We start from the raw sequence: 16496 nt of genomic DNA, 5'->3' as shown, positions 1-16496 counted from the left end.
CGCGAGGTAGAGCAACTGGAAAGATTCCTGCCGAGTTCTTCTTCTCAACCAGCTAAAGCTCCGACTTCTGCCACCGAAGAGATCCCTCCGACCCCTCCGACTCTTGCAATAGACCTGAGTTCCACTCCTGTTGATGACTCCAACCCTCTTCTCGGTTTCCAATGATTTCTAGCTACTAGGGCCCAACTTGTGGGCCCTTTTTGAACAATTTGTTTTTATATGTTTGTTTCATGTGTTTCTGACACTTGTCCCTTAATAGGGTCATTAATAAAATTTATATTTTTCGCTGGTCCTTTTTTGGTTAAGGACCTTTTAACAAAATATTTTGATTAAGTATGTTTGCGGGCGTTTTTTATGCTTGACGAAAAATAATTTTTATTGAATGATCTTTCAACTTTATAAGGCTTTTGTTGAAAAACCTTTTCTGATTTTCCAAGTTTGCAAAGAAAGCTTTTCATCATATGGACTATTAGATAATTTCACCATGATCCAAAAACTTTTTCAAAAACTTTTTGCGGAGTCATTTCGAGAAAACCTTCACTTCTATCCTTTTTCGTATTTCTTTCATGTTCCATTATTTCGACTTCACATATTCAATTTTGCTTATTGAATTGTTTCCATAACTTAGGCCATTTTTGCGATGCATTTTGTTTTTTCTCGGGCTTTTCCGACTTGTGAGTCGTTAGCGATATTATTTTCGAGTTATCATGATCATCTTTTATAACCTCTTTACGCCGACTTGTGTCTCGTCGTTTTATCTCACCAACCATTCAGGTTGGTCAAGGGATTTTCACGCTTTTTAGAGCTTAAATCGGCGCGTTTCGTAGAATAATAATAATAACAGAATTATGAAGAGATAAAGTAAATGTTTATTGGTTGGTGGAAATAACTCTTATAAATAAATGTTTATCAGGGAGCGGAGTTCGCTTCTAGCTATAATACCTCCTCATGTTGCAGGCATGCGACGACCTGGGGAGCTCAGTACCATCCAAGTCGTATACTTTGTAATACCCTTTTTCGAGTATTTCAATTATTCTATATGGTCTATTCCAATTGGCAGCGAGCTTTCCTTCACTTGACTTGTTTACGCCGATGTCATTTCTAATCAAGACCAAGTCGTCTGAGGCGAAACTTCTACGAATGACTTTCTTGTTGTACCTATTCGTCATCCTTTTCTTTAGTGCTGCTTCCCTTATTTGGGCTTATTTTCGGACTTCAGGGAGTAGTTTGATTTCTTCTCTATGTGCCCTAATATTGCCGACCTCATCATAGAACCTCACTCTTGGACTTTGCTCATTGACTTCAACTAGTATCATAGTTCTATGCCATAAGCAAGTCGGAAGGGTGTTTCTCTAGTAGTTGATTGAGGTGTGGTTCAATAGGCCCAGAACACTTGAGGGAGCTCCTTGACCCGAACCCCATTTGCATCTTGAAGCCTTTTCTTCAATCCAGCTAGTATGACTTTATTGGCTGCCTCAGTTTGCCCATTTGCTTGTGGGTGTTCAACCGAGGTGAAATGGTGCTTGATCTTTATACTGGCTACCAAGTTTCTAAATGTAGAGTCAGTGAACTGGGTACCATTATCCGTCATGATGCAATGGGAAATTCCATACCTGGTAATGATATTCTTGTAGAGGAACTTCTGACTTCTCTGAGCCGTGATGGTGGCTAAGGGCTTTCCTTCGATCCATTTTGTGAAGTAGTCTACTCCCACTATGAGGTATCTTACTTGTCCAAGCGCTTCAGAAAAAGGTCTGAGTAGGTCTAATCCCCATTTTGCAAAAGGCCATGGAGAAGTTATGCTTATAAGTTCTTCGGGGGGGAGCGACATGAAAGTTAGCATGCATTTGGCATGGCTAGAATTTCTTCACGAATTCGGTAGCATCCTTCTGCAAGGTCGGCCAGTAGAACCCGGTTCGGATAAATTTCGTGGCTAAAGACCTTGTTCCGAGATGGTTTCCACAGATACCATTGTACACCTCTTCCAAAACTTCTGTCGTCCTTGAGGTCAGGATGTACTTCAGCAATGGTGTGGATATTCCTCTTCTATAGAGGATATTTTTCACCAAGGTGTAATTTTGTGCCTCCCTTCGGATTTTCTTGGCTTCTTTTTCTTCTTTGGGTAGGGTGTCGAACTTTATGTATTCGATTAATGGGGTCATCCACCCAAGGTCCAAGCTGGATACCTCTAAGACATCTTGTTTAGCCTCTGTTTTTGTGACAGAGGGCTCTTAGAGAGTTTTCTGGATCAGGCTTCTGTTATTTTCCCCTGGCTTGGTACTTGCTAACTTGGAGAGGGCATCTGCTCTGCTGTTAAGATCCCGAGTTATGTGTTTGACCTCGGTCTCTGAGAATCGCCTAAGATACTCCAAAGTTTTGTCTAAGTACCTTTTCATATTAGGGTCTTTAGCCTGATACTCTCCGTTGATTTGAGAAGTCACCACTTGAGAGTCACTAAAGACCATTACTTTAGTTGCACTGACTTCTTCTGCTAGCTTCAACCCGACAATCAAGGATTCATATTCTACCTGATTGTTGAAGGCTGGAAATTCAAATTTCAAGGAGACTTCCATTTGGGTTCCTTCTTAGTTGACCAGTATTATGAATGCGCCACTTTCGACTTTATTGGAAGAGCCGTCCACATACAACTCCCAAGTTGTGGAGGCCTCCTCTTGATCTCTTGTATTTTTCGCCATGAAGTCGGTCAGGCACTGGGCTTTAATTGCTATCCGAGTTTCATTCTTTAGGTCAAACTCGGATAGTTTTATAGCCCATTGAACCATTCTGCCCGTAATGTCTATTTTTAGAAGAATTTTCTTCATGAGTTGGTTCATTCGAACTTTTATTGTATGAGTTTGAAAATAAGGCCGTAACCTTCGACATGCCACTATTAAGGCATACGCAAACTTCTCGAGTTTTTGGTATCTTAACTCGGGGCCTTGTAGAACTTTGCTAGTAAAGTATACAGGATGATGTCCGACCTCATCCTCCCGTATCAATGCTGACGCCATCGCCTTTTCAACTACAGATAAATATAGGACGAGTTATTCCCCGATTTTGAGTCGAGTCAGAACGGGAGGTTGGCTCAAAAATCTTTTGAACTCCTAGAAAGCTTCTTGCATTCAGGAGTCCATTCGAACTGGCATCCTTTTCTTAGTAGGAAAAAAAGTGGTAGGGATCTCAATGCTGATCCTGCTAGAAATCTGGAGAGAGTTGCAAGTCGGCTATTCAACTGCTTGACCTCCCTTAAACAGGTCGGGCTCTTCATTTCCAGAACTGCTCTACACTTATTGGGGTTAGCTTCAATCCCTATTTGTGTTAGCATAAACCCTAGAAATTTTCCAGCCTCCACTGCAAAGGTGTACTTTAAAGGATTCAATCTCGCCCCGTACGTCCTTATGGTGTTGAAGACTTGCGAGAGGTCGGTCGGGAGGTTAGCCTCATCCTTGGTTTTTATTAACATGTCATCCACATATACCTCCATTAAACTCCCAAGGTGAGGTTCAAACACCTTGTTCATCAACCTTTGGTATGTGGTTCCTGCATTTTTCAATCCGAAGGGCATGACCACATAGCAGTAATTCGCTCTAGGAGTGATAAAAGATGTTTTTTCCGGATCTGGTCTGTACATCGGGATTTGATTATATCTCGAGTACGCATCCATGAATGACAAGTATTGATATCCCGAGCTAGAGTCTACCAGGGTATCAATATTTGGAAGAGGATATGGGTCTTTTGGACACGCCTTATTCAAGTCGGTGTAGTCGACGCACATCCTCCACTTGCCGTTCTGCTTTTTTACTAGCACCACATTTGCTAGCCAGGCTGGATACTTGACTTCTCTGATAAAGCCGGCCTCTAAGAGGGCTTGTATTGGTTCTTTGACCACTTGAGCCCGTTCAGGACCGAGCTTCTGTCTTCTCTGTTGGATAGGTCGGGACCCTGGATATATCGACAATTTATGCGTCATGAGCTCGGGATCTATCCCGAGCATGTCGGAAGCTTTCTAGGCGAAGAAGTCAAAATTTTCTTGTAGGAGCCTTATCAGCTTCTGCTTCAAATTGGCTCCTATATTGGTAGTCTTCCCGTCCTCTTGCCCGATCTGTACTTCTTCAGTCTTTCTTCCGGGCTGTGGTCGCAATTCTTCCTTAACTCAGATGCCTCCGAGCTCAATAGTCTTCACCTCCTTGCCTTTACCCCTCAGGTTTAGGCTTTTGTTGTAACACTTTCTCGCCAGCTTCTGATCTCCCCTGACGGTTGTAATTTCCTCTGGTGTTGGGAATTTCATGCAAAGATGGGGGGTAGATACCACTGTTCCAAGCCGATTTAGGGTCGTTCTAGCTATCAAGGCATTATAGGCCAAGCCCACATCGACGACAATAAATTCGATGCTTAGAGTTTTGGATTTCATTCCCTTTCCAAAAGTGGTATGTAGGGGTATGAATCCCAGTAGTTTTATTGGTGTATCCCCCAGTCCAAAGAGGGTGTCAAGGTATGCCCTTAGCTCCTTTTCGTCTAATCCCAACTTGTCAAATGCTGGTTTGAACAGGATGTCTGCCGAGCTCCCCTGATCCACTAGGGTTCTGTGTAGATGAGCGTTCGCGAGAATCATGGTAATTACCACCGGATCGTCATGTTCGGAAACAATACCCTGCCTGTCTTCTTTGATGAAACAGATGGTTGGGAGGTCAGGTAGTTCTCTCCCGACCTGGTAAACTTCCTTCAGATGTCTTTTACGAGATGACTTTGAGTCCTCTCCTCCAGGAAACCCTCCTAAGATCATATATATATGTCATTCCGGAGTTCGTAGTGGCGGATCTCTCCGATCTTTCTCATCTCATTTCCTTTTTCCATGATTGTCTGACCTTTCCATGAGATATCTGTCAAGCCGACCTTCTCTGGCGAGCTTTTCTATCACAATCATTGGTAGAGTGCCCATATAACTTGTGATATTCATAGTATTCGCTACAACTTCCCCCCTTCTTGTTCTTGATAGGCCAAGGGGGAGGTACCTTTTCAGTGTGACAAATTTTTCTGTAAATATCGACTAGGGAAACTCGTAGGGGAGTGTAAGAATAATATCTTCTGGGCCTTTCAGACCCAACTTCTTCTTTCTTCTTGGGTTCCCTCTCCTTCTCCCTTGATGAGTGAGGGTGCCTGGATCACCAGCTCAGTTCCCATAATCTGGCATTCTCCTCCGTGTTGATGTACTTTTCAGCTCTTTCTTGTACATCGCTTAAAGAAGTCAGATGTCTTTTCGAGATGGACTGAGAGAATGGTCCTTCTCGGAGTCCATTTACTAGGCCCATGATCACTGCTTCCGTGGGCAGAACCTGAATTTTCAAGCATGCTTTGTTGAACCTCTCCATGTAGTCTCTCAGGAGTTCTCCGACCTCCTGTTTTACTCCCAGTAGACTAGGCGCATGCTTGACTTTGTCTTTTTGAATTGAAAATCGCATAAGAAATTTACGCGAGAGGTCGTCGAAGCTGGTGACCGACCTGGGGGGGAGGCTATCGAACCACTTCATCGCCGTCTTTGTCAAAGTCGTTGGAAAGGCTTTGCAGTGGGTAGCATCAGAGGCGTCGGCTAGATACATCTGATTCTTAAAGTTGTTGAGGTGGTGTTTCGGGTCGATAGTCCCATCGTACAGATCCATGTCAGGGCTTTTGAAGTTCCTTGGGACTTTTGCCCTCATGATGTCTTCACTGGACGAATCTTCTCCTCCCAATGGGGTATCTTCTCGGTCAACGCGAGAGCTCCTACCTCGGAGATTGGATTCTAATTTTAAGAGCTTTTCTTTAAGCCCTTATCGTCGCTCAACCTCTCTCCCTAGGTTTTTTTTCGCTTCTTGCTGTCGTTCCAATTCTTGTTCCAGCTGTTCTAGCCGCCCTTGGTGGCCGTGTAGCAGCCCCATGAGATCGGCGGAGTGAGGTTGTCCCTCCTTCTCTGGTTCGTGCACTTCAGAGGGATTCTTCTTGAGTCTTGCACACCTGAGGGACCTTCTATATGTTGTCTATCCGCTCCTTGCAGAGATATTATGGCTCTATTATTGTTGACTGCATCTTGATGCTCTTCCTCAGACTCCGATGTAGTGTGTCCGTCCTCGTTCTGGTCGTCCGCCATTATGAGTTGATCTCCCAGGTCCTCGGCAACGGTGCCAATGTTACATTGGTAACCTGAGATTGGTGGATTGGGCTTGGAGGATAGGCCCAAACGTTACAAGAAGGTGGCCTCTAACTTACTTTACGTCTAGGAGCCGCCGTCCGAGTTATGTACGTGAGAAAATGAGGGGGTGGCACTTTGATGCCTAAGTTAGCAAGGGGGTAAGCAAGTTTAGAGAGTATTGGAACTTAGAGATACTTGAGGGGTGTCAGTGTATTTATAGGTGATGTGCCAATAACCACCATTGGAGTAGTCCCACTTCTGAAGGTGGATAACCGTCCCTTTATCTCAGAGTTGTTGAGATATCTCTTCTAGAGGTGGGCGAGAAATTTTATGAGGCAGCTACTTATTTGAATAAGTGTTATTTGCCAGCTTAGGTCGAACCCGACCTCTTTGAGGATGTCCGGTAAACGGTAAAGGTCAACCTTTGGATTGGGCCTTTTTTAGCTTACTTAGGCCTGAACCATAGTATTGGAGTAGGGCATAAACAGATATTAATCTTTAAAACTTAAAAAATACTACGATCATAATTTAATCTAATACAATTCAATCAAATTTATCATATTATTAAAACATAATTTAAACATAAATTTAACATAATTTTCAAGCACATAAAATCACCAATGTACACAATAAAAAAAATAAAATAGAAATAGTTTTCAATAAAATAATATAAAATAATTTTTAAATACAAGAATATTTTATGAATTTCACCTTTTGCAAAAATTTAGGGGATCCCAATAAGACAAATATATATCTTTATCTTTGCCCCCATTTATTTGTGAGGGTGGATTCACTTGTAAAATAACTCGCAAGTATATCAAGAGAGTAGGGGTTTTGAACCCATCTTGAAGAGCTGAAGATGTATGGATAGGGTAGTTGTGACATTTTATTCTTTCGCTCATTTTTTGGATATTGAATCGTTGTTGGTGTAATGCTTTATTATTGTATGTTGTGGTGTTTTGCAAGGTTCTAGGGTTAACAATCTCTACGAGACAGATTGCTTTAGATACATTTTTTTTAAGGTTTAATTACTCTTAGTTTTTATAGTTTTATAGTTTTGTAAAATTTTTCATTAGGTTTTGATATTTTTTTTTAGTTAGGTCTTCACACCAATTTTTTTTAATTAGATCCTCCTTTATAGTAATTGACTTAATTAACCCAACTAAAAAAAAATATTGGTGTAAGGATTCAAATAAAAGAGAAAAAAAGTGTAGGGATCTAATTAAAAAAATAAATTAGTGCAAGGACTCAATTAAAAAAAAAAGTATAGAGATCTAATTAAAAATTTTGCGAAACTATAGAACCAAATAAACTTTTTTTAAATATAAAAAACACAATATAAAGAGGGCGTATTGCCACGTGTCGACCATGAAAGCATTCTATGGGTGGCAGATTGTCAAAAATAATACAAAAGAGGCGAATTCTTATTTTATCAAAATGGCGCTCTCAGCCTCCTATTAAACACCGTTTATAGATATTTTCAAGTAAAACTCTATCTTCTTACTAATAATGAAATAAAAAATTCTTTATATGAATTAAATTAAAATTTTAAAATAAAGCATTCTACCAATTATCTAACGTTTGATTGGATTGTTTGGTGATTTGATTTTAACAATTATGATTATATATGAAATTTATATCACAATGCAACCTGACCAAAATGGAATAAACGTCAGAGGAAGCAAGCGACCCAGTTTCTTGTCCTGACTTTTTTTCTCCCCTTCTTAATTACAGAAAAATCTAAATAAAATGCCATGTTTGATGGAAAAAGAATCAATGATCAAATTGTATCAAATGAAATGAGAATAATATTGAGATCGTTATCAGTATAAATTTTATTCCCACGTTTTCCACAACGTGTACAAATTAATTATATATTGTTTCCAACACTGTTAACTTAGTTATAGTAAGATTTAATTCTAATCACACACGGTTTTACAATAGCATTAATTGTTTTCTAATTCTGAGAGCATGAAATGTTGGTTGTAGTAGTTTGACTGTTTGAGTACGAGTTTAGTTTTAGAACATTCGATACGTTGTTAGTATAATGTTTTCAATATTCTCATTTTATAAAATTTATAATACACTTTCGGAAGCAATCATTATAAGAGATTAAAAAGAAGTGATAATGAACATAGCATACATAATTAACTTTTTTCCGGTAGAAGAAATGAAGAAAATTGACTGACAAGTGACAACAAATTCAGCGTACTTAGATAAATTAAATATGAATTTGCATCCTCTAAATTTTAAATTTATACTTTAGAAGATAAAATATGATCTTCTACCCTTGAATAGTTTCTCTCTCATTTTTATTTTTGGTCTCACCTATAAAATAAATGGTGAGAGATCACACTTTACTCTCTAAAGTGAAATTCAAACTTTAGAGAATCCAAATCCATTAAATATATTCTTCCCTCAAGCATTGTTTTTATTGGTCGTGTAACTTCTTTCCTCACTTCTAATCCAGGATTCATAGTTTTGGCCTTTTGGGCCTTTCATATTTGAAAGGCCATCTCAAAGTAGAAAATAACACATTTTGAATCACAACGTGTATAAAATGCTGGATGCACTGGTCAATAAAATTATGTCCAACTAAACTCGGTTGCATAACTCAAGGAGAGACCCGATAACACGATGCCGCAGAAGCGGAAAACATCAAGCTTGGGCCAAGCTTAGGCCTTTTGTGACTGTGGAAGCTTGTTGGGCCTCTTCAACAATTTTACCCTTCATAGCTCTTGACTGTTATAAACCCAAACCCCCATCCCCACATCGAAGAGAGGCAAAAAAAAAAAAAAATAGTAAGCTCACTTGTTCGCTTAAGTATGTGTCGAGGATTCGAATCCTACCTTGTGCCTGCAATAATTTATTGGCCAGCAACAGATCTTTAAATAGAGCTCAAATCTGCGACAAATTAATCTTTGACCTATCAGATTAAGGGATGCTGTGAGAAATATATATTGGTCTTAGTTTTTTCGAAAAATTTAAAAATATTATTAATATTTAATTTGAAATAATTTTACTCCTAATATTAAAATATATTTCAATTATACTCTTAAAGTTAACATTGTTAATAACAATGCTAACATGACAACTATATCCATTTGATTCGATTTAACTTAATTTATTTTAAATTAATTTTAGAATCAAATTCAAATCTTTAAGATAGGTCCATAAAATATTCAGGTCGGGTTCAAATCTAATTAAGCCAACCCAACCCATATGCATTCTTACCAGCAATTGTGTAAAGAATAAAATTCTATATTCAAACAAAATACTTAACAATGCCTAACCAAATTGTTATAATTACTTTTCAAATTACATGCCTTCTCCTTCTTCTTCTTCTTTATATTTCTCTTTCATTATCGTCATCACCAATAACACTAACATTTTGTTAACATTCTTATTGGTTCTTATTTTCTCTGATGCTATCATTAAATAATTTTGGTTCATTTCTTAGTTTATTTTGGTTCATTTGTGTGCTAATTGAGGTTCATTTGATGCTGCAGATAAGTATTGACCAAATTTTTTTATTCCTTAAGTAATTTTGGTTTATTTCTTACTTTAATTGAGGTTCATTTGGATCCAGAAATGAATTCGATGCGTTTTTGTTAATGATTGAGTCTTTTGACTGTTTGTTCAAATTTGTACTAATTTTGGTTCATTTGTGTGCTAATTGAGGTTCACTTGATGCTGCTAATAAGTATTGACCAATTTTTTTAGCAAAGAAGAATGAAATTATTCATGATCACTTTATTTAATTGCATTAGATTCCACTCCATTCCATTCAATTAGTTCAGTTTTGAACAAGAAGTAAAAAAGACTCAATAATAAAAAAATACATCGAATTCATTTTTTGATCCAAATGAACCTCAAATAAACTAAGAAATGAACCAAAATTACTTAAGAAATAAAAAACTTGGTCAATACTTAATAGTAGAATCAAGTGAACCTTAATTAGTTCACAAATGAACCGAAATTAGTTCAGTTTTGAACAAGTAGTCAAAAAGACTCAATCATCAACAAAAATACATACAATTTATTTCTGGATCCAAATGAATCCCGATTAAACAAAGAAATGAATCGAAATTACTTAAGGAATAAAAAATTTGGTTAATACTTATCAGCAGCATCAAGTGAACCTCAATTAATTCACAAATAAACTAAAATTAGTTCAATTTTGAACAAACAGTCAAAAGACTCAATCATCAACAAAAACACATCGAATTCATTTCTGGATCCAAATGAATCTCAATTAAAAGGAGAAAAAGAAAAAAGTACAGCAACAACAGCAGTAATAAAAGAATGATGATTGAGAGAAAACACGTAAAGAATAAGAAGAAATGCGAAGAAGAAGAAGGGGGAGGAGGAAAGCGAAAAAGAAGAAGGAAGAATGCGAAAAAGAAGGAACGCGAAGACGAAGAAGAATATGTTTGTATTATTGAAGCGCGCATGTGTACACGCTGGTATAATGAAATAAAGTGGTTTTTGTTGAGTTTGGACCAACTTGGTTGGACTTGGTTGCCAAAAAAACTTGAATATATAACTGCATTGTTGTGTAAAAGTAAGATTCATTTTAGTGATGAAGAGTAATAGTTTCAATTTTTGTTTTTAAACAATTTCAAAACTGCAAAATTGTTCAAATACTTAATTAACTAATTTTAAAGTCTTAAATTTTCTACAAATGCTTATTTATTTAAAAACTTTAAAAATGCTTTGTGCACATTAAAATCGGTTACTAAAATTAGCTATTATATATTTGTGTATAAATACATATATATTTTAACTCAGTTTAATGTGTATTTATATTTTAACATTGTATTCTACAAAAATAGTTAATTTTAAAACTAATTTTAGTGTATACCTAACACAATTATTAAAATTTTAGAAAATATTAATGCCGTTTGTTAATTATACTCCTATTAAATCTTGTTAATATCTAAATTTCAAAAAATGCTTGTTAATATATATTATAACTAATGTAAAGGGAATTTGGGTAAGTTTAATATTTTTAAATCTATATACACGAGTTAATACTTAAATGATCGCTGAAATTTATTGGTAGTCTCAAATTGGCTCCTAAAATTTCAATTGACTCAATTTGAACCCCCAAGTTTTAATAAGTGACTCACGTTAGCTCTTCTGTTAATCTCCATTAACGGAATGCTTACTTAAAATGTTAAGAGATATATGGGCCTGATACCTAACCTTATTAAACGACGTCGTTTTTTTTCTTTGGCGCGTAATCTCTCTTCAGACGACATCATTTTAGCCATTTTGGGGCAAAAATTCAATTACACTTCATCACCTATGATCAAATCACTCAAAGAAGGAAACTCTTCTTCTTCTTTTTCATTCTCTCTCATGCACCATACTATGGAAGATCAATGTCACTGCTACTTTAGGTCGCCAGCAAAGTTCGTCGCACGAGTTCCCATTTGCTAGGACGAGGAAGAACAACTTGCGCACTACCGTTTCTCCCAAAAAGGTTAGTAGTACAACCATTTTACGTTTGTATTCAATATTATGTTTTGTGTCTTCTCTTGATTAGGATTTACAGGCCATTGATTTTACTATTTGATGATCAAATAGATTAGGTTTACTGGCTTGCTAAAATTTTCATTATTTTTAATTAAATAAATTTGACAAAAAGAGCTTCTTCTCTCCTTTTTTTTTAATTTTTATTTTGGGGATGGAACAATATTTGTGTTAAAAGGAATCTAGAGGATTCTCCCTTGCTTCATCAATTAAAATTTAATTTCTTTTTTTGTAATATTTTTGGGCGTGCTTCAACTTTTGCTATCGATCAATAGTGATTTCTGTTATTTTTTAACATGAAAAAAAGAAAAAATATTTCAAATTTTTGAACTTCTACTATCAGAACAATCAAAATGGTGTTACTTCAAGGATTTTATCCGTGCTTTCTATTTGTATTTTGTGTTTCAATTTAACTATGCTATGAATTTATTTTGTTGAATTGTCTTGATATGTTTGTACTGTAAATACAATTACAATTATAATATGATCCCTATTCACACTACTAAGTTCTTCCTCCGATTTTATTTATGTTTTTAATGACAATTATTGCAGTTAGAAATGACGAGTGCTTTGTCAACACTGTGTGGTCAAGCATACGGTGTAAATGAATATAGCATGATGGGAGTGTACCTTCAAAGATCATGGATTATTTTATTCCTAACTTCATTGATTCTTCTTTTGGTGTTCATCTTCACCACCCCAATTTTAAGCCTCTTGGGCCAAGAGGAAACCATAGCACAAGTAGTAGGAACCATTTCACTTTGGTTAATTCCTATCATGTTTGCCTTTATCGTATCTTTCACTACCCAGACATTCCTGCAGTCGCAAAGCAAAAACGTTATTATTGCGTTCTTGAGCTATGGTACAACAAAATATTGGTTCTTTTGACAGGTAACCTGAGAAATGCAGAGGTGGAAATCGATGCTCTATCTATATGGTAATTCCTTAAATATTAATTCATTAGAATTCATATGTTGGTCACTATATTGTGTTGTTAGCTGTATTGATTTGGCGTATAAATTGTAATGGACTTTAGACAAGTCTTGTTTCTTTACATTCTCAACATCAATGGATGGGAAATGATGATATCACTTGTGTTCATGACTGCTGCTAGGTACTAACATTATATGAGACCTATTGTAGTTTCCAAAACTTTGGCTGGTACTCTCAAACACCCAAACAATGATTTCAATTTGGGACTTTGTCACTTGTTAAGTTTTATGTTCTGTAAAATTCCTACAATACCCCTTGTTCCTCTTTTTTTCAAACCAAACCCTAACCCTCTTCTAACACACTCACTCACCTCTCACTACCGCACACACTCTCACTCCCGTCACACCCTCTTCCTCACAGCACACACACCCAGACCCTGACGGAAAAAAGAAAGAAAGAAAAAAAAGAAAGAGAGAAAAGGGGAGACCGCGAGAAGAGAACGGAGGAGGAAGGCGGGAGCTGTCCACGCCGAGCCACCATGCGAGGAGAGAGAGAGTCGCACCTTATCACCGCCGGCCTGGAGCACGCCGTTCGTGTCCCGTCGCGTTGCCACCAGCCGCGTCCAGCTCACTGCAGTTGCGTCGCCATCAGAGGCCAGACCCGAGAGAGGTGCGTCCGAGAGGGGGGACGAGTGCGAGAGAGGAGACGCGGAAGAAGGACTGCCGCCGTTCTGCCTCGCCGCCGTCGAACTGCTACAGCCGCCGTGCCTTGTCTCCGTCGCCGCTAAGCTTCAACCGCCGCCATCTCTGTTGGGGGTCACCGTCATTGCTGAATGAAGAGGGAGAGTTTGAGTCGGCCAGTGAAGGGAGGAAAAAAGAGTCGCGATGGAGGAGCTGTTCACCATCGTCGCGTCTGCTGTTGCCATCAACGGAGCTCGTCGTCAGGGGAGCATCACCGACGTCACTACTAATGAACCGTCTCCGTCCCTGTTGTGATCTTGCTCAGCCCCACACTCCCTTCATTCTTGTCTCTAAATCAGCACAATTTTCCCCTGTTCTGACTCCATTTATGAAACTGTAACGCTTCCACATTTACTCTGCTATATTTTCTTCTTTTCTTACATGCTTTGGTTTTAATTGCGATAATATATCTCTGTTTTATTACTATCGCCATACTTTTGTTGTGTTTCTGCTGGAAATTATCTTGAGTACTGGTATTAGTGCTATCATGGAACGGTTGGAGCTGTTGATGTTATGATTACATCTGCGATGTAGCCGTGAAAGTTGCTGCCACCGTCTTGATCCAAATTCTACGCTCATTCATTTTATCTTACTTCAATCCTCCTCACCTTGGATTCTGGCACTCCGGATTCGATATCTTCGGTCCCTTAGGACCATGTTGTGAGTAGGCTTTACATTTATAATGGTTTAGTTTTACGTCTATAATTATTTTGATATACGGAACTTTGAACTTAGTTATACTCAAAAAAATTATTATCAAATGATTTTAAATTGATTTTACTAATTGATTTATTAGAGCTAAATATTTATCCTTGTGAAGCTCATTTTAATATGCACATGAGACTATATATTTTTATGAGACTATATGTATGTTTGAAAATAAAAGTTTATATTATCTTAAAGCATTTGGTTTTATTTGAATATGTATTTTTGAAGTATTGAAATTTGGTTGGTACTCACTTATTTTGGAATTGTGAAACATGTTTGAAATGCCTTAAGATTGAGAAAATATGATTGAATATGATTCGGATGAGAAAGTATTATCTGATTTGATTTGATTCGATACCTTATATATTTAAAAGATCAAAGATTTGTTGTATTTGAAATTATATGTTTTGAATTGGTTTGGGAGGCTCGTATTAAAAAACCGTAGTTAACGGCGGTTATGACATTAACCTAGATGCATCTAGCTCAGACCTCAGCTAGCAGGGGCGTTGCTAGCCTAACGTGTAGTGTAAGACCCGGTTAATTAATGACTAATTAACACATAAATGAGAATTTACTCTAGAAAGCCAAAAATGTTATTTTTATGGCTAAATGTGATAGAGGAAAGTGAGACGAGAATTTCGGTACCAATTTTATAGAAAACGGACCAAGATTGGACCGAACGGGCCAAACCGGTCCAACCGGACCCAAAGTGGGCCCTTGGCCCAACTAAACTAAACCAAAACCCTAGTTTTCAGCACTCTCTCTCCTCATTTAGCACTCAAACACGCTGAAATTGGTATGGAGGGGGGAAGAACACTCTCTCAAGTTCTCTCCCTTGGTTGATCTTCAAACCACCATAACTTTTGATCTAGAGCTCCGATTGCCGCACCGTTTGCGGCCACGCGTTCACCGAGAAAAGCTCTACAAAACCCATAAAATCAATCTTGAGGTAAGCCACGTTTTGCTCTTCGAAATTCCAGCCCTTGTTTTCGAGTTTCATGAGCAAAAATATTGAGATTTTGGGTTCTTTGATGTTATAGGACCCAACTCTCTTGGAGGAGAAGGTTAATCTTGTCTCCTTGGACCTTGGGTGTGGTAAGATTCTCAACTCTAGTGTAATTTGTTGTTCTATGATGTTTGGGTATTGAGATGTTGTGTATGGGTATGATGATTGTGGCTTAGGTTGTGTATATGTAAATATTGGAGCTTGGATGGTGATTTTGGAAAGCTTGGGAGAGGGTTTTGTGTGATCAAATCTGTTCTTGGAGGTGTTGAAACCTTGAGGGCTTGTGGACAAGTGGTTTGGAAGTGCTCCGATTGAGCTTGGGAAATCGGCTAAGGTATGGTTTCGGTTTCCCGTATCTAATATGTAATGTGGTAGGAAATACTTAGGCTAGAGACCCTAAGATAGGCATTGAATTGATGATGTTGTTGAATGATTGAGATATATGATGTGATCATATATGTGATTATGAATATTGATGCCTTGATTGTGTGATATATGAGAAAATTCATGTTGTGATATATGCTTGATGAATGATTGAGGTTGAATTGATGGGTGGTGCCATGTTGATGGTGAGTATGATGATGATTATGTATAATGATGGTTGATTGGAAATGAAATTATTGGAAATTGGGATGATGAAGGATGTATGACATGATATTGTGTTTGTCCTTTAGCCATTTGATTGAGAAGTGTTAAAATGGTTGGATGTGGTTTTGGGAACCTTGGTAAAGTGTCAATGTGTGAGTTGAGGATGGCTTGATGTTGATTTTGGTACATTTTGATTGATTTCAAAGAAAAGGGATGAAATTGGCATGTTTTGATTGATTTTGAAAAGAGTTGAAAGTGGCTTGTTTTGAAAATGGCACTTTATGGTTTTGTATGAAAACATGGTTTTTGGGCATACTTTGATGGGACATAACTTTGACTACGGATCTCTGATTTGTGCCAAATCTATTTATAAATGAAATTGGATTCGGGATGTCCATGCCGTTCAAAAAACGGGTGAAAAACGATTTAAAATGAGAAAGTTATGTCCGTCGGAAGATTGGGGGTTGAATTTGTGAATTCTGCAGCTTTTAACTTAGAAAATTTTTAGCAGAATGATCCCCCGCGCGTAGGCGCACTTGGCGTGTACGCGCCGTTCTTCGAGAAAGCACCATCCACGTGTGCGCGTGGTGTGCGCGGGCGCGTCGGTGCGCTGCACCAAATGCCCAGCCATTTTCCTGAGAGTTGTGCCAGAGTTGTGCCAGTTTTGTGCCTGGGGTGCAAGAGCACCCACGCGTACGCGTGGCTGACGCTTGCGCGTCGTTTGGCTAATTTTCAATCCGTGCGTTTGCGCGTATGATGCTTGCGCGTCGATGAGTTTTAAGGCCATCCACGCGTGCGCGTGGAGTGCGCGTACGCG

At 38.1% G+C, this 16496-nt stretch overlaps 1 protein-coding gene across 1 annotated transcript; it reads right to left on the bottom strand.

Moving 5' to 3' along the window:
* Positions 1-5162: 5162 nt before the first annotated feature.
* On the bottom strand, positions 5163-5696 carry LOC148550961 (uncharacterized). Its single transcript, XM_088494681.1, has one exon. It carries the CDS (start codon positions 5694-5696, stop codon positions 5163-5165), a length of 534 nt encoding a protein of 177 aa, XP_088350807.1.
* Positions 5697-16496: the final 10800 nt, after the last annotated feature.

The sequence above is a fragment of the Arachis ipaensis genome, chromosome B7, assembly GCF_059453495.1.
Source record: "Arachis ipaensis isolate K30076 ecotype BB chromosome B7, ASM5945349v1, whole genome shotgun sequence".
In the NCBI taxonomy this organism is placed as follows: Eukaryota; Viridiplantae; Streptophyta; class Magnoliopsida; order Fabales; family Fabaceae; genus Arachis; species Arachis ipaensis.
The sequence above is the reverse complement of the archived record's forward strand: the minus strand, read 5'-3'. Positions and strand labels throughout refer to the sequence as shown.

Bases quoted from the DNA above. Each gene is read 5' to 3' on its own strand.
- LOC148550961 (XM_088494681.1), bottom strand. From the start codon at position 5,696: ATGAGGGCAAAAGTCCCAAGGAACTTCAAAAGCCCTGACATGGATCTG.